At 45.6% G+C, this 25,673-nt stretch overlaps 2 protein-coding genes across 2 annotated transcripts in view; one reads left to right on the plus strand and one right to left on the minus strand.

Annotated features, from left to right (window-relative positions):
* Window positions 1-2,926, minus strand: part of LOC126531147 (uncharacterized) — a 112,008-nt gene extending 109,082 nt beyond the window's left edge. Inside the window, exon 1 of the mRNA XM_055070989.2 lies at window positions 2,337-2,926. The gene's annotated coding sequence lies outside the window, so the exon portion shown is untranslated. The remainder of the gene's footprint in view (window positions 1-2,336) is intronic.
* LOC140218512 (cytochrome P450 3A24-like) lies at window positions 597-25,309 on the plus strand. The gene is made up of 14 exons (XM_072288286.1): window positions 597-883; window positions 2,933-3,029; window positions 3,106-3,158; window positions 3,456-3,549; window positions 5,456-5,572; window positions 7,606-7,694; window positions 9,897-10,042; window positions 10,640-10,755; window positions 12,588-12,717; window positions 17,838-17,998; window positions 18,836-18,927; window positions 19,592-19,735; window positions 20,426-20,588; window positions 24,261-25,309. The coding sequence occupies exons 1-14, from the start codon at window positions 795-797 to the stop codon at window positions 24,339-24,341; spliced, it is 1,572 nt and encodes a 523-aa protein (XP_072144387.1). The 5' UTR covers window positions 597-794; the 3' UTR covers window positions 24,342-25,309.
* The last annotated feature ends 364 nt before the right edge of the window (window positions 25,310-25,673 follow it).

Below are 25,673 nucleotides of genomic sequence, written 5' to 3' on the forward strand. Positions count from 1 at the left end.
TTTGTGTTCCGAGGCCCAATATTTGAATATGTACTGTGTCACGCAATCAGGACCTGGTGCTGTTCATTTACGTGACGTGTACAAACTAGGCACAGACTCCTCTAGTTGTAATTTATGTCCATCTTCAGCAAATCTGGCTTCAACCCTTGCCCTACTCTCGTTTGAGCCAGTGTTACTCGTACCATGTAAATCTCACATTTCTTTGTTTTTTCTAACAGGCTGCATACACGCCGTGTTATGTAACGTACGTGAGCATAAACATCTTTACTTGTCGCGGTACAACGTAAAACTTTAAGTATCTTATCTGATTTACTTACGCATAAACTCGTGCCATTGACACCAGTTTATACGGACACTTCCCCATAAAAAGCAGCAGTCGTTGGGAAATAGATTATGAAGGTCCCTCACCTGAGATATATCCCAAATGTTCAGTTCGTATTGACCGATATGCACTTGCTGAAAGGCATAAACACTCGAAAGACTACCAGCATTGCGATACAATAGCTCCGCAATCGCACTAGATGGATAAGGACACGAGAATTGATAACAAATGACCCGTCAGAAACACGTGCCCATGCGCAACGCTGTTGACGGCGGTAACGGGCGATCTACGGCACGCTTGGCAGTGTCCAAAGATTTCGCGGTCTGCGCTGTTGATTCTACCTTACTCTTATCAATAACGAATTGTTGACTAGGTCACACGAAGGAAGAACTGATATCACGAAGAAGCAGCACACGTGGTGCTACGGACTCGCTCGCATAAAAAAAGTTTGATCCGCGCAGAAAGGCCTCATATGAGGATAGTCGATATGTCTTTGCTAAGTTACTTCGTTTGTTACGACTGGCTGTTCTTAGCCATTGCCTTTGGCGTTATTCTATACCTGTGAGTATTTTGCTTCAATTTCTCTTTATAGTTTTCTTATTACGCCTGCAAGGTTATTTTCACACTACTTATGCAATGCGCAGATAATTCGCAAGAGACGGAGGGGCAAATTCGACGAGACTTGCCACTGTTTTGCTTAGACTGTACTCGTATGTTTTGTACATAGCACAACAGATGCAACAGATGCGAACGTATTTGCTCGAAGGGACCCTTTATCGCCTCTCGGTCCTTCTACGAATCGTTCTAGGTCGCTCAAGTTCCATGTCGAAATCCGTACGAACGGTGGAAGACGTTCTGCAAATCACTTAACCCCCGCATGCCACTGTCTATCATATGGAGAACGGTGAGCGGCCTTGGCTCGTCTCCACAACAATGACATTCATTCTGCACCGTAGCCTTCCATCAAGGCCGCTCGCAGGTTGATATAGCCGAAGATTTCTGCGTGAAGATTGCGGGTAGTGTGGTCACCATCAATGGCGAAATTCTGGGTGAGGTTCCTGCGACACGCTTCCCAGTATTGAATGTGTCGTCCTCACTTGAGGAATTGGACGCTGCTCTAGCCACATGCTGGCGCTCATCGTCGCCAGGACCCGACGGCATCACCTACGCTGCTTTATGCCACCTAGGTGAATATGGCTGAGGTCGACTTCTGGAATGTTACAATCAGTCATGGAATGACGGTGTCGTTCCTGAGCGATGGAAGTCCAGCCACTTGATACCACTCCTGAAGCCTGGAAAGTCGCCACTTGACCTAGCGTCCTACCGACCGATTGCGCTGTCCAGTTGTGTTGGGAAGGTCATGGAAAGAATGGTTCTCACACGTCTAGAGTGGTATCTTGAGCGCCACAACCTATCCCCCGAGGCCATGGCTGGGTTTAGAAGAGGCCGCTCCTCTGCTGACAACGTCATCGACCTCGTGACGTCTGTGCAACAAGAAAAAACACCGCAAACGTATATCGGTTGCACTTTTCCTCGATGTGAAAGGCACCTATGATAATGTAACGCATGAAGCCATCCTTGATGCCCTGGAAAATAACGGAATTGGCGGACGAATGTTTCGGTGGATTCGGAGCTATCTGTTCAAAAGATCCTTCTTTGTGCAAAGTACGGATGACCGAACCGATGACCGTACACTTGCCGTGGTGTCCCGCAAGGCGGGGTTCTTAGCCCCACTTTGTTCAACCTTGCAATCCTTCGACTTGCCGACGTTCTATCACATACAGTCAACCTTTGCATATATGCTGACGACATATGCATATGGGCCTCGGCAGTTACACGTTCCCAGGTTCGTGCACGGCTCCAAAAAGAAGTGACCCTAACACCATTGTACCTACATGCTCAAGCCCTTAGCATTTCGACCGAGAAGTGCGCCTTATTGGTTTTTACCCACAATCCCATGATCTGATGCCCCATTTATATTGACCACCAAACAATTTCATATGCAAAATCTCACCGACTCCTAGATGTTATTATCGACAGAGACCTTGGGTGTTGTCACCGTTGACACTGATGGCACGACATGCCCGCGACGCAGGGTCGCTCTCGTCGATGGTGGAACGAAAGCGTAAGAAGCGCATAGTGTGACGAAAGATGGGCTGTGCGGCGAGGATGATACGATATGGCGCCAGAGTAGCGCGGGTCGTCTCTATGGAAACAAGGCGCTGCATGAGCGGAGGTCTGTCTGCGGCGGCTGCTGTAAACTGCGCCTACGCGTCAGCCACGCGCTGCATCTCGCTATCTCCCGACTGGTGAGGCAGACTCGCCACACTTCGCTGTGGTTGAAACGTGCCGCACGGGACACATTGTCCGCGCCAGCCAATATACGTTTTTGTATTGCGCGTCGTTACACAATTCCCCCTACATTTGGAGTACATTGCCTGGTCTGTGACGAAGCAAACCTCACCAGTCCTCAGAAAAGAACTATCTCTCTGTCGGCTTTCATCACGCGTTCTTCCTTCTTTATGCTTTGGCAGCAACATTTCGAAAAGTTTACCAGGGCAGGCATAGCACAAGTAAACAAAAGTGAACGTCGTCATACCTTTCGTGCAGCCGAGCAGCCCGCCACCGCAACTACTGGAGAGACCAGAATGTTCCACACGAGAAGTTTTCCCTCTTCTTTGGTCCTCAGATGAAGCAACTCTTCAAGGTGAGAAAACGTGGAGTCCCCTTGTGTTTCCTTCTACTGGCAGTGGCTTAATTTGATGTCTTACTTTTTTCTGCAGCCGCTTTATGTTGTAGACCAAGAACTCTGCAACAAGCATGGGCGCCTATTCGGGTAACCGTACCTCAATACATTCTCCTTCTCGCCTGATACTCGAGAACAATCTGATTGATGAAAGAGTAGGCAATATACTTTTATTAGATCGCGGGATCAAATCCCGGCCACGGCGGCCGCATTTCGATGGGGGCGAAATGCGAAAACACCCGTGTACTTAGATTTAGGGGCAAATTTTTGGAGCCCCCAACTACATCATGCCTCATAATAAGATCGGGGTTTTTGCACGTAAAACCCCATAATTTATTGAATTAATTATTGTTTATTAGAGACGTTTGTGGTGTCCCTTGTATACAGGTCCTTCGAAGATGGGAAGCCGGTGCTTTACGTAGCTGAACCTGACCTCCTCAAGTTGATTCTGGTTAAGGATGCTGGGCTGACTCAGAGGAAGGTAAATACTTTAGCGCTTCTTTTCGGAGTGAACTATGTTTATTGGCAACATAAGCATGTGCATGTATGTACGTCGTGAAAACTCTTCGCCGACTTAAAAGGAAAAAGTTCAGTTAACCGAAAAAAAAAAGAAGTTTCTCTGTCGATAATGAATGCACAGACGGAGGATGACGCCGATCTGGCATTTCTTCGCACACTGTCAGGATTGGGGGCTCAATCCCATCGCTCGTAACCCGTTTTCAAGGTTGGAGTCCGGCATGAATTAGAAGGTAGCTGGCCCATGCCGTCGTCCAACTTATCCACGCTGAGGACGTTGATGAAGAGAAGGATTGCTTCTCATCGAGAACGAGGAATATGGGTTTATTTACAGAATATACATGCAGTTCATCAGTCTAGCATGACTGCGAGAGAAAGTACGTCAAACATGACTGCTTGAGAGAGTGTCTCGAGCATCCACACAACAACGGTTTATAAGCACTCTGTCCCCCCCTCGACTCCAAGGTGACGGAAACGTTCGTCCAGTCTTCGAAAACAAGCTGCCTCTCCGCGGGACGACTTACACACACACACACACACAGGTTCATGGTCCGGAACCGACGTCACACGGATTCGTAGAACTCGGGGCTTACTGCAAGAAGGGTGCGTGGGAAGGGGTCTCCGTCGCCGTTCCCGCGGCGCTTTCCCGCTCGCGGCAGACCAGGGCGGCGGTGGCGAGTGCAGGCACAAAGCCTGCTTCGTCGAACTCGGCTCCAGCGACGGAGAGTGGAGGACGCGCGTATTGTTCTCGACACACAGTCGACTTAGTCACGCCGTGGCTAGAGGTTTGCGGCGACGCTCCAGGAAAAGATGACGCCCGCGGTCGCAACTGGTTGGCAAAACTTGCAGGTCAGCGGGCCGTTCTTAACAACACAAATTTTCTTACGTTTTCTTCTTCATTTTCAATGAGCAAAAACCATCAAATGTTTGACAAATTTATAGTGCCGTATTATAACCTGTTTCTTTCTTGAAAGCGAAATTAAGGTGATAGATCATTTCTGTTTAAGTTTCAATTTATGCGAATACATTTCGTGTATAGTTTTTCTACGGTAAGTTGTAGGAAAATGAACATTGTAAGTAGAGCGAAACTACGCCCTTCAATTGGTTCGAAAAGTTTTTGAAAGCTGGGTTTGCATGGCAGGGTTTGAAAGACAATTTCATGGTGCATTGTGTTCTAATCATATGATGTAGTTGCACAGCCTATAAGGACATAAGACATTGGCTAAAAGTTAATAATTTATACTAGAAGTTGCATTGCGCAACTTTTTAACAGGACACCTAGACGAGAAAAACACACAGCAAAATGATGTGGGTGTCTTCTATGTATCCCGTCTAGACATTGCGCAATCCATCTTCTAGCATGATATACCAACAGGCCCAGTCGTCAACCTTAGTAATAATTCCGTTTTCTAGTAACAGAAGCCGCCGCAAGAATGGTCACCAGTTGTGGGGCGAGACATGCACGAAATACGCTGATAGTGACTATTCCTTCATTAAGAAATAACGCTCGAGAACCTAGCTAGCAAGGATAGTGAAGCACGGACTGTGGGACCCATTGGCAGGCCTGCTTTGTTTTACCGCGTTGTTTCTTACGTGAAATAATATATCATATGTTCTATTTAATACGTGAATAAATTTGGTACACTTTTATTGGCGCATTCTTATTATGAGCGCATACTTCCAGACCAGTGAAGTTGCGTTTTCATTTGACGCCTTCTAATTCTATTTGAAAAATCATCAGCGTTTAATATCACCACTATTCCACCAACCAATTCATGTACATTCGTGCGTTCACTTCATGGAGTGCTTCTGGGAGTGCAGGATACATACATGTTGATTGCTCCATTTTTCTTTTTTTCTTTTCCATACAGTTTTCTCAGTTCGATGACCCTGTCTTGGCCAATCTTATGCTGAATGCTGAATATGACCAGTGGAGAAAGCTTCGTTCAGCAACGTCGCCTGCTTTTACATCAGGAAAACTGCGAAAAGTAAGTTATTTATCACCGGGATTACAGCTGCGGCAAATTTGTTTCTACAGCATAACAGACCCTCATAAAAAGCGGAATTCGATGTTATCGATGAATGCAGCTATAGAAGCATCACAGCATATGCAACCCGTCCCCCCCCCCCCCCGCACCCTCCCTGCCCACGAACACACAAGCACCTTCTCATTGGTGTAATAAATAAGCAAGCACATCATCACACTTAATTATCAATGTTGTCTGAGAGCACATGGCCTCATTACCTACGCCAGGGAATGTCGGCGGCTATTCGTTACTGATATTTATTGGTGCAAACAGGCTTTCTTTGTGATTTATCGACATCCTGTCTAACAGTACTTACAATTTAGATTCCACAATATGGTGGATCGAAAGATAAAGTGTGCCAGCACTTCACTAGAACTGAAGATATACGTGATCTTATATAAGTAAAATCGCATTAACAGCAAAATGACAGTCTGTAAAACCTTCCGCTCTTATTTTTACTGATGTTATAGCATATTTTTCTTATCCACTAGAGGCAAAAAAAAAAATAAAAACGAAAACCAGATCTTCTAAAATCTTGTGACATCTTGTGTCTTTCAGAATACAAAAGTATTGCTTGATAATAAATGCAACAGACACTCCGAAGTCATGAACCGCATCTTGCCGATGTTCTGAGAGATAGAGACATCGAGAGAGAGAAGAGAGAAGGCGGGAATGGTAACCAGAAAAGTGTCTGGTTGTATACCCTCATTTGGGGCACTAAAAAAGAAAGGGCAATAGAAATATGAGAGAGAGCGAGGGGGAAAGCACTGAATTTATGCACGCGCATGGCACAGCACCACGTCGTCCAAGGCGCTAGAAAAAGCCAGTCGTTTTCAAAAAGCACAATAGTGATTTCACTGCCTACCAGGGCGATGATCGGTGGAGAGCGTGTTCCAGTAGCGTCTGTTCGCTGGGTGGACGATCAACTGGTAGCCTCAATGCGTTCAACATTGGTTGTCTTACTATGTCAAATCGAGGGCACTTGCACAATAGGTGGTCAATGTTCTCCCGGCTGCCGCAGATATCGCATGAAGGACTGTCAGCCGTTCCAATTAGTGCTGACTAGGCGTCGTGAAAGCAACTCCCAACCGCAACAGGCACAGAAGGGGCGCCACGCATTGGTGCAGTATGGGTGGAGGTCCGAGTTGGACACAACGCTTCAGTCTGTGCAGTCTGGTGTGCGTTATATGTGCGGTATTCCACTCTGGTAGCGAAAGTGTGCGTGCCAGAATGCGAAACCGCCTTCGAGTATCTGTTCTATAGAGAGTGGAATCGGGTCGCAGAGGCCTCATTCATGTGACATCCGAGGAGTCTTGTCTACGTCATCATTTCCAGTGATATCGTGACGGACGGGTAACCGTTAAAAAGGAATATCGCGGCCTTTTTCTTTAAATGGTGGCTAAGCTCCACGTTTTCCCACGTCGCTTGGTCGTGAGCACTATATAGGAGGAATGGCTGCATACATTGTAATGCCGGCTTTGAGTGGCACAAGAGTGGCGGTTTATCTGAAAGAGGTACATAAACTCTAAAAGAAGCTCAGGAGCCCGCAAGGAATGATGAGAAGGGAGATGATTGGTTTGTGGTTAGGCGACGACAGTTTGTGTTACATAGAAGACAAGAGAAGGCCATATTTTTATTCACATTGAGAGGAACAAGAACAGTTGAGCACGTCATGTAACATGCAGATAAGATAATCAGTTGTCGAGCAGTGTCATAGAAAGGCACCAAGAAAAACAAAGTGCAGTGGAGGATGGCAGAGAGAGAAGGAGTGATGAGATCGCAGAATTTGCAGGCATAAACAGAGTTCAATTGAGGCAGGACGCAAATGAAATCGTTCTTTCTGAGAAACTTAATTCTGTACTGTAGTGAACTTGAGGCAGGCTGTAGGTTACGATGATGAGAAGTAGAGAATGTCATTTCAGGAGCATTCGCCAATTTCATCATCATTGCTTCTCGTTGCTAATTTCTATCACCGTGGTTTCTTCGGTCCTCAGATGCAAGCCATCATCGATAGCTGTGCTGCAGTCACATCGGAACGTCTGAAAAAGGCCGCAGCTGCATCAGAAGACGTCGACATGAAAGGGTGAGGCGCTATCATTCAATCGGAAGATCTATAGTTTTTATACACTACATCAGCTAACTACTTGAATGATGACTATTAGAAAGAACATTCCTGCAAGGAGGCTTTGTTGGATTTTTAGAAATATACGTCACGAGTGGCATAGCGGTAAATAAGTATAATTAATATATTAATGTAGTATAGCTATCAGACTTTGCACACAAGCGACACTTAAAATGTGGGGCCGAATTCACAAAGCGCCTCTTTTTAAGTGTTCATTGCCATTGGCCGGCCATGTTTGATAATATTATGTCTAGAACCAGGATTGGTCGAAATTTGCTATTACGAATAATTCTAGCCTAAGTGCTTTTTGTTAGTACGAACCCTGGTCCAAAATTCACAAACTTTTTTTGTTCGTAAATGCACTCTGCTATAGGCCGCCTGCCTTCGCTAATAAGTCTTCCGGAATCGTGAATGGCTGACAGGTGCCCTTACAAGCAGTGTTAGCCTCAAAAATCCTTGAAGACATGCAGTTCTGTTGTCTTTCAGCTAAAGACATTATCATAGAAGAGTGAACCAAAAGTACTCACTACTGCTGGTTTCGGTCGAAAATCCTTTAGTGAACCTCAAAAGATGTCTTCGAACAGCATATCGTGAAATATTTTCTTTTTATGTCGCAGTTTCGCCCGAAAAGCGAAGCATCTATTGCGATAGCACATTAGTAGCCAGCTACACGAAGTAAGGATGGTAGTTTTATCGACCGTATAAACTTGGAAACATCTGCTTACCAACTGAATTAACAAGCATAGTGTTAGCGCGCACAAGCACATATTAATACGTCACACTCGATGAGCACGTACACTCGCTATCAAAGCGCTGCTGCGAGCCAGCGCTGCCACAGCAGCGCGCCGTCTATCCCTCCAACGCAAGAGTGGCTAAAACATAGTGCGCACTAAGGTATGAGCCGTTTGGCGATCCCTATCAAGATACGGCGGACGCGAGCGAGCGCGGCCGTGCAAAGTACGCACTTGCAGCCCCCCCCCCCCCCCCCCTCCCGCGCTGCCTCCCCACTTTCCTCCATATAGGGCGCGCGAGATTGAGTCGCGATCGTCAGTTCTCCTTGCGCCTGGTCACGAAACGCGGAGTTTCTACAGGAGCACTACGTGGCCCCCACCCCCTCCCTCCCTCAAATCCCCCCACGGACTTTCGCACCACGGAAGACGGCGCGTTTGCTCTCCGCTTTCCTCCTTCGCGCGCGCCGAACTGGGCCCCGATCGTCGGCTTCCCTAGCGTGCTTTCACGACGAACGAACCAGGTGTCGCCGGATGATTTCTTTCTTCCACAAATTCCAAACCAGTTTCTTCGAGGTGGAGTTACTGCGGGTTATGGATAGCAGGGGCGTGGTATTTCAACGGAGTCGACGATGACGATTTGCCGCTGGACCGTCTTCAGATTCCCTAGTCCACTCGCCTAGGGAAGACGACGGGATTAAAAGCAAATACTTTTCGAGAGTGGACACATGGGGTCCTTATGTGAATTTAGACGTTTAACTTGCTCCTGCATGGAGTGGGCTCCTCTACTGGAGCCGTGTAGCTAAGCCAATACGCCTTCTTCCCTTCATTTTCTAAAATTGACGTCGTAGTCGATGGGCCTGGTGGAGTCCATGCGCCGAACGCCACCCTATAGCCGCAACAGTATGTGTGCACGCTCATTGCTTGTTTCTTTGCTGTTTAGCTCCGCCCATAGTTATTTACGTATTTCACTACGAATGGTAGAGAACACGAGAGCGTTATGTACCATTTTAAGTGAATATGGTTACTGAAAATGCTCACATCATGCCATTATCAATAATGAGAAAATGTGATTATGAATTTGCTTTTACTGGAAAATTGTAGTTGGTTCGAAAGCTCGTGTCATTCTTTTTAACACGAGAGCATTGAAATGTTATTAATCGTTGTTTGTTTCTTTCTTTACTCCTACTATAATACTATGCTGCAATGTACAAAGTTTCATGTGTAGTGCCATTAAGTGTGATTGTGTCGGTAAGCATAAACAGAGATGTTTACGGGTGTTGTATACTGTTTTTCTAAACATGTAAGATATGGTATAAATAAATAAAATAAAAAAGGATAGCGTAGATAAATAAATGACTAATCTTATAGCTTTTTGATTAAGCTGGTAAACTGTCCCCAAGCTTTGGCATTATATTTACTTCTCTCTCAAAAGGTTCTATGGCCACTTTACCCTGGACGCCGTCGCAAGCTGCTCCTTCGGTTCTAAGCTATCTCCGAATTCTCCAGAAGAAGGATCATTCATTAGGAATGCAAGAAACGCATTCTTTGCGGAAGTAACGCCGTCTGTTATGCTAAAAGGTGAGGGGTACAGTTTGTTCGTTATATATGGCATAGATTCTATACCGCATCTCTCCCGATATTGCCAAGCCGTCAATGTTTTCATGCATGTTGAAGTTTGCCTTTGGTTTGCTAATCGTAATATGTTCGCAGTTTTTTCTTGCTGGCCAGTTCAAACCCACAAAGTTCAAACCCCCAACTCTTCTTTATAGCCATGGGTATTACAATGCCGCCTAGAAGACTGAAATGTTAATTGTGTTATAAGTTATTTAGTATAGTAAATAATGAAGGATAACATTAATTATTCGTTTAGTTTTCGGTACTATCCACAGCTGAAACTTCGTTCGAGTGTATAAAAACGCTAATATGGGCTGCTCCTTAAGCTTCCAGCACTTAAACCATAGTTTTGAGGTATCCGACTTTGTGGATCAGAAATTATATTTTGGTCTATCTCGGTTTGAATCGTTTGATGAAGTAAGCTGAGAGTTAAATTTGTTGTGACTACTATATATATATATATATATATATATATATATATATATATATATATATATATATATATATATATATATATATATATATATATATATATATATATACCCGTGTTTGTCTTCGCAGCACTTATTCAGAAACTCGGCGAAACGTTCCGCAACCATGTCTTCAACGCCAAAGCATTCGATTTCTACAAGAACGCAACAGTAGATATCATCAAAAAACGTGAAGATAACAAGATTGTGAGTAGTCGTTTTCGTTGCACCAGTATTACCAGGAACGATCGCCGACCTTCAAGGATATAGTTGAGACGGTAGAGGAGTTCGCCGCGAACAACGAAGTGATGTGCCATCCGTCGTAGAGTCTTAGATGCCGGAACAGTTGCAGGATCTTGGAGGAACTCCAAAAGGGAAGCAATTTGTATGGGTCTTTATTCTGCTCACAGCTCAGGTCAACAACAAGTGCGGAGAGAACAAAACTGAAAGAGCAAAGGCTGCTTGCACCAGACGAAATTGGCGAGCGGGGATAGTGATAATGTGAACGTCGGCATCGGCGTGCTTGTGTCCAAAGTGGTACACGACCCGGATGTTGTACTCTTATATACGAAACGCCCAGCGTCCCAGGCGGCGAGAAGGGTCTTTCAGAGTGAATAGCCAGCACAGTGCCTGGTGGTCCGTTGCTAGATCAAATGAACGGACGTATAGGTGGGCATTTCTTTCGTAAGCGCGGCGCGTCGGCATCTATCTATCTATCTATCTATCTATCTATCTATCTATCTATCTATCTATCTATCTATCTATCTATCTATCTATCTATCTATCTATCTATCTATCTATCTATCTATCTATCTATCTATCTATCTATCTATCTATCTATCTATCTATCTATCTATCTATCTATCTATCTATCTATCTATCTATCTATCTATCTATCTATCTATCTATCTATCTATCTATCTATCTATCTATCTATCTATCTATCTATCTATCTATCTATCTATCTATCTATCTATCTATCTATCTATCTATCTATCTATCTATCTATCTATCTATCTATCTATCTATCTATCTATCTATCTATCTATCTATCTATCTATCTATCTATCTATCTATCTATCTATCTATCTATCTATCTATCTATCTATCTATCTATCTATCTATCTATCTATCTATCTGTCTGTCTGTCTTGCTTTCTTGTTTTCTTGTTTTCTTTCTTTCTTTCTTTCTTCACCTCCGACGCCTGCCCCTATGTGCATACAGGAGTGATTTCGTTCAAGAAAACAGACGTGTAAAATGCTTCCCGTGCGAACGTCTCCTCGTCCTCCTTATCTACGTAAGCCAACGTAATGAAGGCGTGCCAAGCCGAAGGCACAAAATTTTTCTGGTACCACATGCTGCTTAAATACTAACTGCAAATTTTTCGTGATTGGCTTGTATTTCACTGAAAGCGACGAAAATGCAAACTTCAACCCGAGTTTGTGAGTAACGTGAGCTTAAACGAACGTAAAACCTGTGAAGCGTGGCGTAGAGAGTGTGAATCTCAATTTACGGGATCAGATAAATAATAAAGGTATGAAATGACCTTCCGCAACCGTTCTAACAGGGCTTTGCTTCTAGGCGTCTATCCGAACTGGAACACTGAGTTGAGGGGGGCTTGGGAGCTGCACACGCTAAACACTTAGCCCCGTATTGATAAATGCGCCTTGGAGCCGATGCTTCGATTGACCAAATTGACGCCTGGCGTGAACGCGCCGAAGGAAATGCAGTGAGTTTCTTAGGCCTTAGGCGCGCTCACACAAGGGCGTTATCTAGATCATGCCAAGCAGAACGCGCCGAAGGAAACGCAGTGAGTATCTTGGGCCTTAGGCGCGCTCACACAAGAGCGTCATCTAGATCATGTCAAGCATGGGCTTCAAATTAGGGCACATTTCTGAATACGGGGTTTATACGTAGTTCTTGCACATACAGGGACATGCGTACCGTGGCTCGGGGTGACCTTGATGTATACAGTGTCATAAAGCGCAGACGTACTTGCTTTAATGTCATTTCCTTATTTTTCAATTCCCGCATACCAGCGGCATGAAGACTTCCTGCAAATGATGATGAACGCCAAAGAAGTCGCATTACAAAATGCTGCGTCTGGAGATAAAGCTCTTTCGGGCTCCGAGTTTGACGGTTCTGCACAGAAGCCTCAGGATGTTAAAAGTGAGTCTGGCTTCTTTGATGTGTTCCTTGATATCGAACGTAATCTAAAATACCAGCCACAATATTGATGAACAGTTGTCAGACAAGGAATGCCCCTGGAACGACCATTTCGACACTTGCTTTCGTCAGGGTAGCGACTGCTTTCCTTACTGGCCGTTTATGTGCTCGCCGCCCACTCTTCCCAACGCGTACGTAAACGTTGCTAAGGAATGCAGTTGATTATAGGGCAAAAGCAAGTTCCCTTGTTGAAACGTTGGCCGCAAGGACATGCCTTGTTAGACCACTGTCGATCAAGTCTGCATCTCCCTGTGAACTTGTGTACAGGCTCCTGCTTTCATCTTGTTCTCGTTTTGCTCATCGTCTTGAATTTCCATCTCCCGCCTTCCCTGTGTTTTCTCTGTACAGTTTGGAGGACTCAACATTATTATTATTATTATTATTAATATTATTATTATTATTATTATTATTATTTCTTCCCCAACTCGAATACCCATCGGTGGTGTGGAATGGAACTTCCAAATCCAGTAGGGATAGACAAGAAAGAGTTCACAAAAAGTTCGTAGCAGTTTGCTGCCATCATTCTTGCGGTGGTGTTGGTCAACCTTGTAACGCTTGCGCTTTACCCTCACTACCATACCTTACCTACTGAAGTGTTCGCGCAGAACTTCTGTTTTTCTATGAGGTCCATCACGGAAACTTGAGCTACGCTAAGCTACTTAATTATGTCTCGCTTCTGATTCCGCAGAAGGTCATAAGGAAGCACCCACCATTCAGCTTGACACAGCAAACATTCTGCTGTGTATATAATTCAAAATCTGTGTAATAGCTATTTCGCTGATCTTGATATTTTTCATAAGTCGCTTTCGTCGTTCTGTTCAGAGCTTCATGTTTTCATGTGCTAGTTTTTCTCGGTATATGTACGTGCTGTCTTTCGCCGTGTGATTTAGTACGTCTACATCTTGCCTGCCGTTGCGTCTAATGTTTCAGCGGCAATTTCTTTTTTTGCGCGTAAGCGTACATGTCCCGTCTGTTTAATCAGTGAGATTATGTGTGTCGCGGCGAGGGAAGCTGGCGCCGCAGGAGGAAGGCGCCCTGAGGTAGAGAAGAGAATCGCGCGCCGGGGAAAGTACGGAGGAGCACGCCGAGCGCGCAGCAAAGCGATGTCAACTATAAACTTACAGAAGAGAGTGTAGGTGGCGTTGTGCGAAGCGGGGAAGGAGAAAGGAGGCGAAGCAAGCGCCGCGACGGAGGAAGGTAGGCGGAGGCGCGCTGGGTTGACCTCTTCTGGCAGTTGCTATGAGTTCTGTGTGTGCTATGGACGTACCGGGTTCACGTCGTGATCGAGAAGCCGATCGCTGAGCGAGAAGGACGGAGCAGCTAAGCAAGCGGCGGAAGACCGAGCGCGAGTCGACCGATACCGAAGTCGTCGCCAGGCGCCAGGCACGAGCTGAGAAGCCCGGCAAAAAGCGCGGGCGTGGCTTGCCCAGGACACTCCATAATAGGAAGAAGGCGGGGAAAGGCATTACCAAATTGCTTGAAACAATAACGACTTTGCATTTCCTTACAGTGCCTTACTATATTTCCTAATGGTACCTTACACTTTATAACAATCGAAAAACGGACATAACACATACAAAGTAAAAAAATAAATCTTGGAAAGAAAACGTCAGACTTACACACACTCAAATCATTTTTCAAGCATTCTACGCGTAATGAACAAAAACTGAATAGCACCCTGTAGCGCCCACCGACGCCACAACGCGGGGACGCTAAGATCGGAGCTCTCAGCCGGCGTCTTGGTGCCGCGGCTGGGAAAGACGAGAAATATAAAGTTGTGCGGCGCGTGCTCGATGTGCAAGCTCGGTATGCGCAGTACTCTTCTAGAAGCCTGTAACGCTGGTCGCCGCAGCCGCCGCTCCGCGCGCTGCCTTCGCCCTTCTACTGAAAAAAAAAAAATGGCAGTGGCTTAGCTCGGCTATGCCAGGATATACTTATCGAAAGCTAAGGCATAGCATGGTTAGCCTTGGTTAATCTTGATTGCGAGTCCAGGCTAGTCTGGTTGTCTAGCTATGTTGAGGCGTTTAGCCAGTCGTTCGGTGCGCTGTTTGTTTGTTTCCTGGGCGACTCGTTTCCTCTTCACCTCGTTCCGATGTCGATTCCAGGCCTCCTCCTGCTTATCAGGATTGTCGCCGTCCATACTGCCGCCTCAACTGTGGTTGCCGCGCACGCGAGCTCTCCTTTTCAATCCTCCGACATGTTATCAGGCATGCGACGCAGCTAGCGAAGTGAGCGGAGGCGAACGCAACGACGAGGAACGCGATGTGGCGAGGAACGAGGTGTGACGTCGTGTGCCTCCGCGCTTATCTACTCCTGTGTGCTCTACCAACTTCCATATCAATCTCTCACCAAGACCCAGCACTCCAAATTAGAAACGGCGCTCCGCAAATATACGAGATTAGCTTTAGGAGTACCCCGATTTGCCGCAACCGACCTTGTGGCCGCCACTGGGCTTTTCAACGCACCCGATGAACGCATTACAATTTGCACACAAGCGCAAATTCAAAGGCTTCAAACATCCCCACAAGGGCGCAAACTGCTCGAACATCAAGGATACCAGAGAGGTGCCCTACCCCCTTTTCCACCGTTGCATTCACCACCATGGGACTCACTACCCAGATTCACGGTCCTACCCATACCACAACATATGCGGCCGCACAAACACGAAGCTCGCCGCTCCCAGTTAGTCAAACGAGTAAATAGGGAAAACCCACTACCAGACACTACGTATTATTATACGGACGCTAGTCACTCGAAGGGTAGATGTCTAACTGCAGTAGTCGGCCCTGACTACAAGCATGTAAACGCACACATAGGAGTCCCCGACCCAACCGACGCAGAGGCTCTTGCTATTCTCGAAGCCGTGACCCGGCCTCATCATCCTACCCAACGAATCTTTAATCGCACCGATAGCCAAGATGCACGCCGCATGTTTCGCGACAACTTGCTACCTGAGCATATACACAGCCTACTTCAATGTCACTTGGATGCACACCCTTCGCTCTGTGTTACCTTGCAGTGGATACCTGGGCACCAAGGCATGGGGGGAACTCCCGAGCTCATGAGCTCACCCGCGTAGTTAGTTTTCCGGGTTCTCCTAGCCTATGGCCATCCAAATTCAACCCAAGGGAACACAGAAAGACTTTGTACAAAGAGCACACATCACTTTTAAAGCAACTTCGCGCCTGCTAACCTCTCGCGAGAAGACAGCGCTATTCTCCGAAGACTTCAAACAAACTGAGTAGTGACTCCTCTTTTCCGTCACTATATTCAAGGCCTACCTGGGCCACCGAAATGCCCGAACTGCTTGGAATATCCGTCCCTAGAGCATTGTCTATGGCATTGCCCTCACACTCAACCCAAACTGCAGTCATCCCTCTCCACCATTCCCACTAACATCAAGCCATGGTCATGGGCGGACTGGCTCACTCCACCACCCCATGCAACTAACGTTCTCCTGCCGGTGCTTATCCAGCATGTCAGAGACGTGTTGGGTGAGGACTGGTAGTTGACTGACCAGGATTGAGCGCCGGACGCTGGCGTAAAAATAAAAGTTTTTTTTTCTCTCTCTCCCGGAGCACGGCCATGGCGAAATCGCATTTAAAGATTGGATGGCGCTTAAGCATTCAAAGATCCCTGACTACTTCGCACGCTTCCCGGGAACTGCAGCTTATGTAACCGTAATATTTACCGGGAAACGTTGGCGATGAACGCTATGCACGAAGGCGAGCTCTCTGGCAGAAGCGCGGGATCTTGCGCGGGCCGATGTTCTGTTATGGTTTCTAATTTTTAATATTTCAGTCTGAGAAAATTTAACATAAAAGGCATGCGCTTTCGGTGTTTTGTTTCGTGACGTTTGCTTGTGGGCTGTCTTTCTCAATATCCCGAGGAATAACTTTGTAAAGAATGCAATACAAGGTATGAGCAACTTTAGTGATATAACAGGAACTTTAGTGCCGTATGGAATACGCCGCGTGTTCGGAATTAAGTGTCATGTTTTTTTCTTCTTTAAGTTATGCACTGGGAGGCACGCGAAGACCACCTGTACAAATAAGTTATGTGGCCAGGGGAAGTGAGATGATAATTATCGTTGTCAGCCGCCCGATTAACTAAAATTGAATAATTAGCTTGTTATAGACTGCAATAAGTGCGTATGCTCGTATCAAAAAGTCAGAGGCAGTCGTGTTTCTACATAGTTTCACTTGGAAGAATTATTCTAGCATGTCTGTGCTCCGAGGTATCCGACTGCAAATTTTAATTGTCGTTCGCATGATTACGCATGTAAGAGAGTGAGGATCGGCGCAAAGCTTGTCCCTGATGTGACGTGGCTGTTACGTGCGGCGTTTAGTCTGACAACAGGGTGGAGGCATAGGCAAAGATAACTGTTCTTCCCCTCTCCGCTCGCGAAATCAAGATGTGACAGAGCGATGTGTCGTGCAGTTGTTGCTCTCGATTTCAATAAAACTTACAGTGCTTTGAAATCTGCAGTCACTTTATTTGCGTAGCCCAGGCAAGGACCATGCCCGCTCGTTCACCTTTACGCACTCGCACTGCCCTCCGACTTCTCCACTCGCGCCATTATCTCGGCATGGCAGCTGCAGCCGTCATTACTGGCTGCGCGGTCACGTGTTAGGACAGCACTTCCGGGTTCTTCGATCTTTTATTTTATGAACCATTGCTTAAAGAATATGAGCTATTCATTGTCTTACGAGGTGGACAAATTTCTGTTTGGGTAGGCATAAGAATGCTTATGCATTCAAAGGTGGAGCTGAGCAGGCCATCTAATGCATAGGGCAGATAACCGTTGGACCATTATTGTTAAAGAATGGGCGCCAAGGGAAGCGACGCGCAGTCGAGGACGGCGGAAAATTAGGTGGGGTGATGAAATTGGGAAATTTGCGTGCGCAAATCGGAATTAGCCAGAGCAAGACAGGGGTGACTGGCGGTCGCTGGGAGATGGATGCCTTCGTCCTGCAGTAGACATAAAAATAGGCTACTGCTGCTGCTGCTGTTCTTGATGATGATGATGATTATTATTATTATTCTTGGTCATTTCGTTCAAGACTTGACTGAAGAAGAGGCGTTGGCGCAGTGCGTCTTGTTCTTCCTGGCTGGTCAGGACACGGCTTCAACCACAGCGTCGTTCGCTTCTTATCTGCTGGCAATCAATCCGCACATACAGGAAAAACTACGAGCCGAAGTCGACGACTGTTTTCGGAAACACGTGAGTCGTCCCTCTCCCTGCTTCCATTCTGAAATTCTCAAAGTCCTTATTTCTTTACAGCAACTTTGAATGAAAACTCGGCACGCAAGGTTGCTTGTGTAGTCGACTGCCATACACGTGTGTTCGTGTTGTCTACTACCGAAGTAGGACAGCTTATATCGCCTATTCTCTCTCTCTCTCTCTAAATATATATATATATATATATATATATATATATATATATATATATATATATATATATATATATATATATATATATATATATATATATATACACACACACACATTGATCCCTTTGTACCATAGCCCTTCCAGTTGCAATAAATTTGGATAAACTCGCAGGACGAAATTTACTCTGTGAATCAACGCCTACATACTGTCGTAATTTTTTTCTTATGCTTGTGAACTCAAGCCCAATAATGGTCTTCCGTTTTGGACTTCTGCAGGTCCTAACCACTAAGATGGCTTGCAAGACTAGGCAGGATTCGTTTTTTTTTTTTGTGTGTGTGTGTGTACTGCACGATTTCATTACAACAACTTTTGCGATGCCCAATGTGGCTTTGTCATACCATGAATGCGTTCAAACACCCCGGGTAACGAGATGTTTTTCTATTCAAGCCTCTACTATGTTTTCAGTGCCCCTGGCTGACCCTTATGCTTAGAGTTAAGAGTTTTAGGGAGCCAATGCAAAACAGGGCTGATCTTTTAATTCTCGAAATCGCCATGTAGCATCCGATATCATCCAGCAGCTTTGCTTTCTTCGATATCTGCTCGTTTTCGCAGCCTTCCCACTTTCTCGTTCTTTGCGTGTGACTGCGTTTCTCTTCCACTGCGCAGGGCAGCTCGCCGTCATACGACGCGGTTTCAAAACTTTCGTACTTGGACTGCGTGGTGAACGAAACATTGCGAATGATGGCGCCCGCCGCAAGGTAACTTTTATGCTTGAGCCATATAATTCTCTTGGATGCCAGCAGTTTGATATAGCATATAATTTACCCTTGCTTGTTCAACGTATTAGCCGCAGGGCAAGTGAAGCAAAAAAATAATGCCACACGAAATAAAATGTTTTATTTGTTATGCAATATGACGCGTTAGGGCATCACATTTCCTTGCGGTATTCGGCAGTGGCGTAGACAGTGGCCGGGAAGGATGGGGGGGGGGGGGGGGGGCACGCCGGGCACCTGCACCCCTCTCCTTTTTCTCGAAGAAATTATTCTTGCCGAGATACCTGACATAAAACGAAGCGCGACGACACCCGCCCACCTGCCCAGACCCCCTCCCCCCCTCCCGAAAAATTTCTGGCTACTTCAATGGTTTTCCGGTTTTACATTAAATGCGTTTCTGTCTTATATGAAGAAAACAAGCTTTATGTCGTCTTATGTGACCAAAACCAACTTAAATTTATCAAATGAATTGACCGATAGCAACTATATTCAGCTGCATCTTGTACGAATAATTCTTAAATAATATTTTTGTGACCTCAAAAGTATCCATGGGGCTATATTAAGGTTCATCTTGTATACGGGGTTTTAATAAATATTACACACTTCACACGCTAATGTTAGTAAATGTTATTTTCAACCTCACTGACAGGATCGACAGGGAATTTCTTCGGGATTACGTGCTCGGCGAAACAGGAATCAAGATTTCCAAGGACTGCACCATAATAATACCGATACAATCAATTCACAACGACCCAGAGTTCTTCCCAGAGCCGCACGTTTTCAACCCTGACAGGCAAGCGTTGAATTCTTCTCCGGTCTCTTGCTCCCTTTAATTCGTAACACTGCGGTGTGTCTGCTATAATGTAGCAGATATAACCAAATGACATTTGATGGCAAAACATTATTTCTGTATTAATCTGCCTTACTCGTTGGGGCAAATATCTTATTTTTTTCTGCCAAGATGTGTGTCTCTCGCTTTTTGGCGCCCAGTACCATTGATATGATGACACTGGTTGATAAGCAAGCTCGCGCATTGCAATCTGTGTAGATGTATAAAGAACGCAACTTACTACTCCCAACGTTTATGCAGTTTTTTCTCTTCTGGTAAGAAAATGACAGAGCGTGTCTGTAAATGTTCTTCTTTTATTTTTCTATTGTTCCAAGACAAAAAAAAAACGATAACAAGGAAGCCTTATGAAAAACAACAAAAAGAACAAAATAACATTATATTGTCACGGTGCCACGAGGGCGACGAAGCAGAAGACGACCATCAACAAGACCAAATAGACGACATAGCGGGGCTAGCCTAATTAGGTTCCGCCATACTGATTGCAAAGGCCATACCTTTTGCAGAGTAAACACGGTCCCATTTAACCTTATATCTCTGCCCGTTTTAATATGTCCTTGTCGTTTTTTTTTTTAATTTTACGATGCTTATAATTCAAGATTCCTTTATTTCTTTGTTGTCACCGTTAACCTATAGGTTCAACGAGGAAAATATCAGCTCTATCCGTCCATACACTTTCCTGCCATTTGGTGCGGGCCCGCGAAACTGCGTTGGATCGAGGTTCGCATTGCAGCTTGTCAAAACTTGCCTTCTCCATGTCGTCCACAACGTGCGGTTTGTCAAGTGCTCCAAAACAACGGTAAGAAAGCGCCAAAGATCACAGTGTCCACGAGTAGATCACAGCTTGAGGGCAAATTACGCGCATTTCTGTGCAAGTAATAAGCCACACATATTTTGTTGATTCAGGAGAGCACGTTGTTGGGCGAGTCGGTCGTACATACTTAAGGAAGGCAACTGCGCTAAAAAAGACACGGACGAGTAATGACATGGACGGGCGCAAACTCGCGACTGATTTTATTCAGAAAGAACATGAATATATATATACCTAGATTCTTATGCAATCATTGCCTAAGCGCACATGCCAAGAACGTTTTCTCTTTCTTATACAAATTGATACTAGAATCGCTTACGCATTCATCACCTGACTTATCGATGTAAAAAGCCTCTGCGAGTTCACGTGCTACCTGGTTACGACTGCGCCTTAAGATTTTGGTTCTAGCCAGCAAAGGCTGGCATGCTTTATCAGGCGTAGCCAAAGGGCATGCGCCGCAATGTAAGGCCAAATTTGACCCTTTTTCGTTAACCATAGAAAGCTTATGTTCCCTTAGTCGTTCATTTATACAACGGCCCGTCTGGCCAATGTAAACTTTTCCACATGTCAGGGGAATTTCATACACAGCCCCGACCGAACACCTGACGCCCGTCACACACCTTTGCGCCCGTCCATGTCATTACTCGTCCGTGTCTTTTTTAGTGCAGTTCCCTTCCTTAAATATTTTGTTGACTTGCTGTAACTCAGAAATAACAACCTAATATTCAGGTTGTCTGCGTGAAAGTCACTTGTCGCTGGATGTACTCCGTAAGGTTAGAGCTGCTCGCAAGCTTCAAACGTAATTTGCCACTTCATTTTATTCAGCGTTCCCTACCATCACACAGATGAAACAAGAAATTAAAGAAAAAACTTGATCCGACCAGTACAAACGGCAACGCTGCGGCGACACGAACTGATGCCGATCGCGGCGCAAGGTGAATTGATGATGGAAGCAAATTAGCAAAGAGTTCTATATCTGCGCGAGCAAAAGACCACAGAGAGCGAGCACACAAGGACTGCGCCTGTCCTTGTGTGCTCTCTCTCTGTGGTCGTTTGTTTGCGCGGTTATAAAACTGTTTGCTTATATGCACCAACTCGCCTAACAACCAGTTCTTCTCTTCAAGCTCCTAACTCCCTAGCCCCCTTTCCACAATTCAATAAATGTATTCTCTCTCTCTCTCTCTCTCTCATCTAAAATGCAAGTAAACTACTGCAGGTAGCGGCGCCAGGTGCGCTGATAGCGTTCCCATCATTATAAGCCGGTATCGCTGTTTAGCGCCTTATCCATACGCGTCGAGCCATTATCAACCGTGACCAGCCGTTCTCCGGTGGCGACTGTGTGTGGCGCGGCCGCGCGTGACCCTAATTGAAAGCGATTTGCGATGGGGACACAGTGCGACGCGTGCTGATAGCTTCGTGCGCGCCGTGTTCTAGCCGCTTAGTCTGGCTTAGTTCGCATTGAAGCGATACGCGTGGGCCACTATCTTCAAAGCAGTCTGCGGTGTGGGCACAGAAATGCTTCTTAGCCGCTTTTGTTGCTGGTAATAGTATGTATTTTAAGTGCTTACACATTTAAAATAAATACTAGGACAAGGCAACAAAAGCGGCTAAGCAGCACTTTCATTTGGTGCTTGCCCCAAGAAACTATAGGGAGCGTAAGAAGCGATCGCAAAACATGTACAATTGCAGTCAATTACACTGTTTACAGATTTCACGTAACAAAATCCTAATGTATACGTGGAACACAATAAAATTGTACTAAGTATATATACCAGTGTATTTACAGAATAGAAAATTGGTATTAATCAAAGTTATTGCATAACCCAAATTTAACTGACAATTTTGCTGGTCTTAAATGCACATGCTAAGTCATATCTAAGTGCAGGTACGACGCGAATGATGCAGCAAGAAATCTAGTAACGACGGCATTCTTTATTTTCCCGGACACTAAGCAATATCACTATGCAATTAATATTTATATTCGCGAGTCGAAATGCTGTTTACATCTGTGTTGTTAGTTTCGCATTTGTTTAATAAGATACAAAAACTTAATCTAATGTTGCCATGGTTTGTTCTCGAAAACGGCACAAACAAACAAAAATGCTCCAGTTGTGGCTGCTTCATTCAACACGATCTCAGAATATATAAAAGCTGCATTGTAGCTTTTATTTCGTTCGAGGAAGTAGTCTTGCGTCTTTCAATATACCTACATCGTGAGCCGCTACGAGGCACGATTTCCTGTCTTCGAATCATTCGCGCACTCCAAGAATTTCAGCAATTCTGGTCATGAGGAGGTGGCTGAGGAAGCTTCGTCCACTCCAGTATGTTCTAGTAGTAGATGAAAGTGTGTCATTTTGAAAACGTAGCTTAAGAAGAGTTGATGGTCCTCACTTATGCGCAGTGACCACTTCATTTGAGAAGAAACACTGACCTCCATTAAGTGAAGCCCAGACAGGAAGTAGTCAAGTAGCACTTGTGATTGGTGCCGTTCAGAGGTTTGTTTTCTTGTGTCTTCGCCGAGCTGATAACTTTTTTTACCGGCAGACGTTCTTTGGTGTCCTTTGTTTTTCGGGGAGAGGGGGGCAAAACCCAGAGTTTACCACTAGGAAAAACATGCAGTGCTGCTGGTGGGTGGGATGGCATGCAAAACAACATTCTAATTTATGTGTACTTAGGCATTGGTATACCGAATTTCGAACACTCAGCCGCCCCACTCCACCAACAGACCAAGTTAAATTGACATTTTTGCCTCTCAAAACAGACGCTAGGATTGCCAATTCAACAACTAAAGTCGAACTGCAACATTTCGAAAGAACGCCAACACTGCATTCTATACCTCGCCTGAAAGGCTCCGATAATGCTGAGTAGAAGGTGCCCACAGGTCTGGGTTGGCCGAAGGCCCGGGTGGGGCCCGATCAATATGTCGTGCCAAGAGGTGTATTTCATCGAGCGGGCCGAACCGGTATTAGAGCCCGATTTCAGTCCGCAATCTTTGCTAGCGCCCCATTTCCACAAAAATACTCAGATTAGCCACTCACCTGCATGCGCGTCTTGCCCCTGCGAGCAGTTGGAGGCATTGTTCAGCTCGGAGCGTGTAATGTATCGAAATTCGAGGTACATCCATGCAGGGGTACAGGGAAACAAGCGGAGTGCTGAGCTTGCTACATCTGTCTAATGCCATGGACAACCTTCTGTTTCTTTACAAAAATGTGTGCGTCTAGCTTTACGCTATAGAGTTCCGAGTCTTCTAAGCCAGTTATTAACAAAGGTAGCAGCAAAGATATATAACATCTTAATAAATGCACTTTTATTTTTTGTTACCATGTAGTTATTGTATTACCGCAGACAGGCATGGCGGGGCTCGGTTCACTGGGCCAAGCTGGGCTCGGTCGGGTAGTGCCGGGCTGGCTCGCCTTCTGCTAGCGTTGTGCCCGGGGCTAGTGGACGAAACTGCGACCCGTGCACATCTCTGGTGTGGCCTATGTCTTCGAAACCTGAGGCGCTGTAGAATGAGTTGTTCTATATGGGGAGGCGCTGATCTTTAGTTTGCATTTCCCTTGAGTCCCTATATACTCACCGTCGTCTATGCCTAAGAGCTAGAAAAAACATGTAACACAACAATCATCGCAACAGCTAACTTGTGTTACAATGACTTCGCAGGTTCCTCTTGAATACCGACCAGGATACGGTATTTTGCAACCCAAGGACCTAGTCATCGGCATCAGAGAAAGGAGCAGCTAGTCGGCATCACTGACCCCACTTGCATGACGGGTCAGAAAATGAAGTTAGGTAGCGCTTTGGTTGCCATATCAAGTGTCAAACACTGCTTAAACGGGGCGCACCTACCCAGCTGACCTCTTCTGGATGTACGCTCTATCTGTGCTCTTCTAATGCTAGGGGCATATGAAATTCTTCACCAACTCCTTATATAGATTAAATGACTCCAACTGGAGAAGTATACAAATCGCAGCATAATTTTGCCGCTGAAAGCATTTGCGCGAAAAAAAATATTCGCAATGGTTTTAACTATGCTAAGATACCGGTGTCTCGGTGTACCGAAAGGTCGTAAAGAAAAACCGAGAACAAGCGAGAGGTTCTGTGTCGGTAGATGGCAACAGCACTCCACTCGTGCCTAACTAGTTTTATCGATGGCCAAGTGGATGTGCGAACGCGGTTTCAAAATTCAAAGACAATGTCTTTCTTAGCAGATAAAAAGCTTGCCATTTGACAAAAACGTGAGTACCCATACAACGCTACCGAGGGTGCACCATAATATGCCCCGGGCTTTCTGAGACTTTCGTTATCGTGAAAGTTATTTCAGATTTCAGAAGTAACTGTTGGCCCTTTCTTGTGTTTCACTACTTCGTGTTCGTTCGGCGTATGCGGCCGTGGTGTGGGTGTTGCAACAGGCAGGGTTTGCCTGGCGTACTTGGCCGTCAATACCGCCTAAACAGGTGTTTCAACAAACGTTACAAACATTTGGTACAAAGCTAACCTTCGCTTTTTTATGCTTGCATCACTAAATTAATGGATACGTGGTAGATTTTAACTGTCTCAAGCATTCTTTTTTTTTATGCACTGACTTTATTTATGTAAAACCACCTAATAAAGGGATCCCTTCTGCAATGCCTACGAGAGCTATGAGGGCACATCTTGATCATACACCCAACGACCCAACTCTTCGTGCAATAAAGAACTTGTGAACTTGACGAACTCGTTACATGGAAGGAGCGTAATCAACGGGCTTAGAACTCCTTTCCTGATCCTCCGGGCTTTTCAGAAAAAGTTAGGCCTGTGAAATTCCCTTGAAAAGCCCTTTCGACGCCGTTCTCAAGCCAGAGAAAGAAGCAAGTTCCTCTCGCGCCCGAGTATGCACGTCGTCAGTGGACGCTACACCTATCCAAACAATTGCGCCATCTCTAGTCGTACTACGTAGCTACGACACCGACTCCCTCCGCCGCATGCGCTGTCTGCTGAAGCAGGATACTAGAAGATGCGAGAGCCATGCGGGATAGCTGTGGAGCGAAGACTTGAGATGCCGTCAATATTAAGCGTCAATCCGGCGATGGTCAA

Source organism: Dermacentor andersoni, chromosome 5 (assembly GCF_023375885.2).
Source record: "Dermacentor andersoni chromosome 5, qqDerAnde1_hic_scaffold, whole genome shotgun sequence".
Lineage (NCBI taxonomy): Eukaryota > Metazoa > Arthropoda > Arachnida > Ixodida > Ixodidae > Dermacentor > Dermacentor andersoni.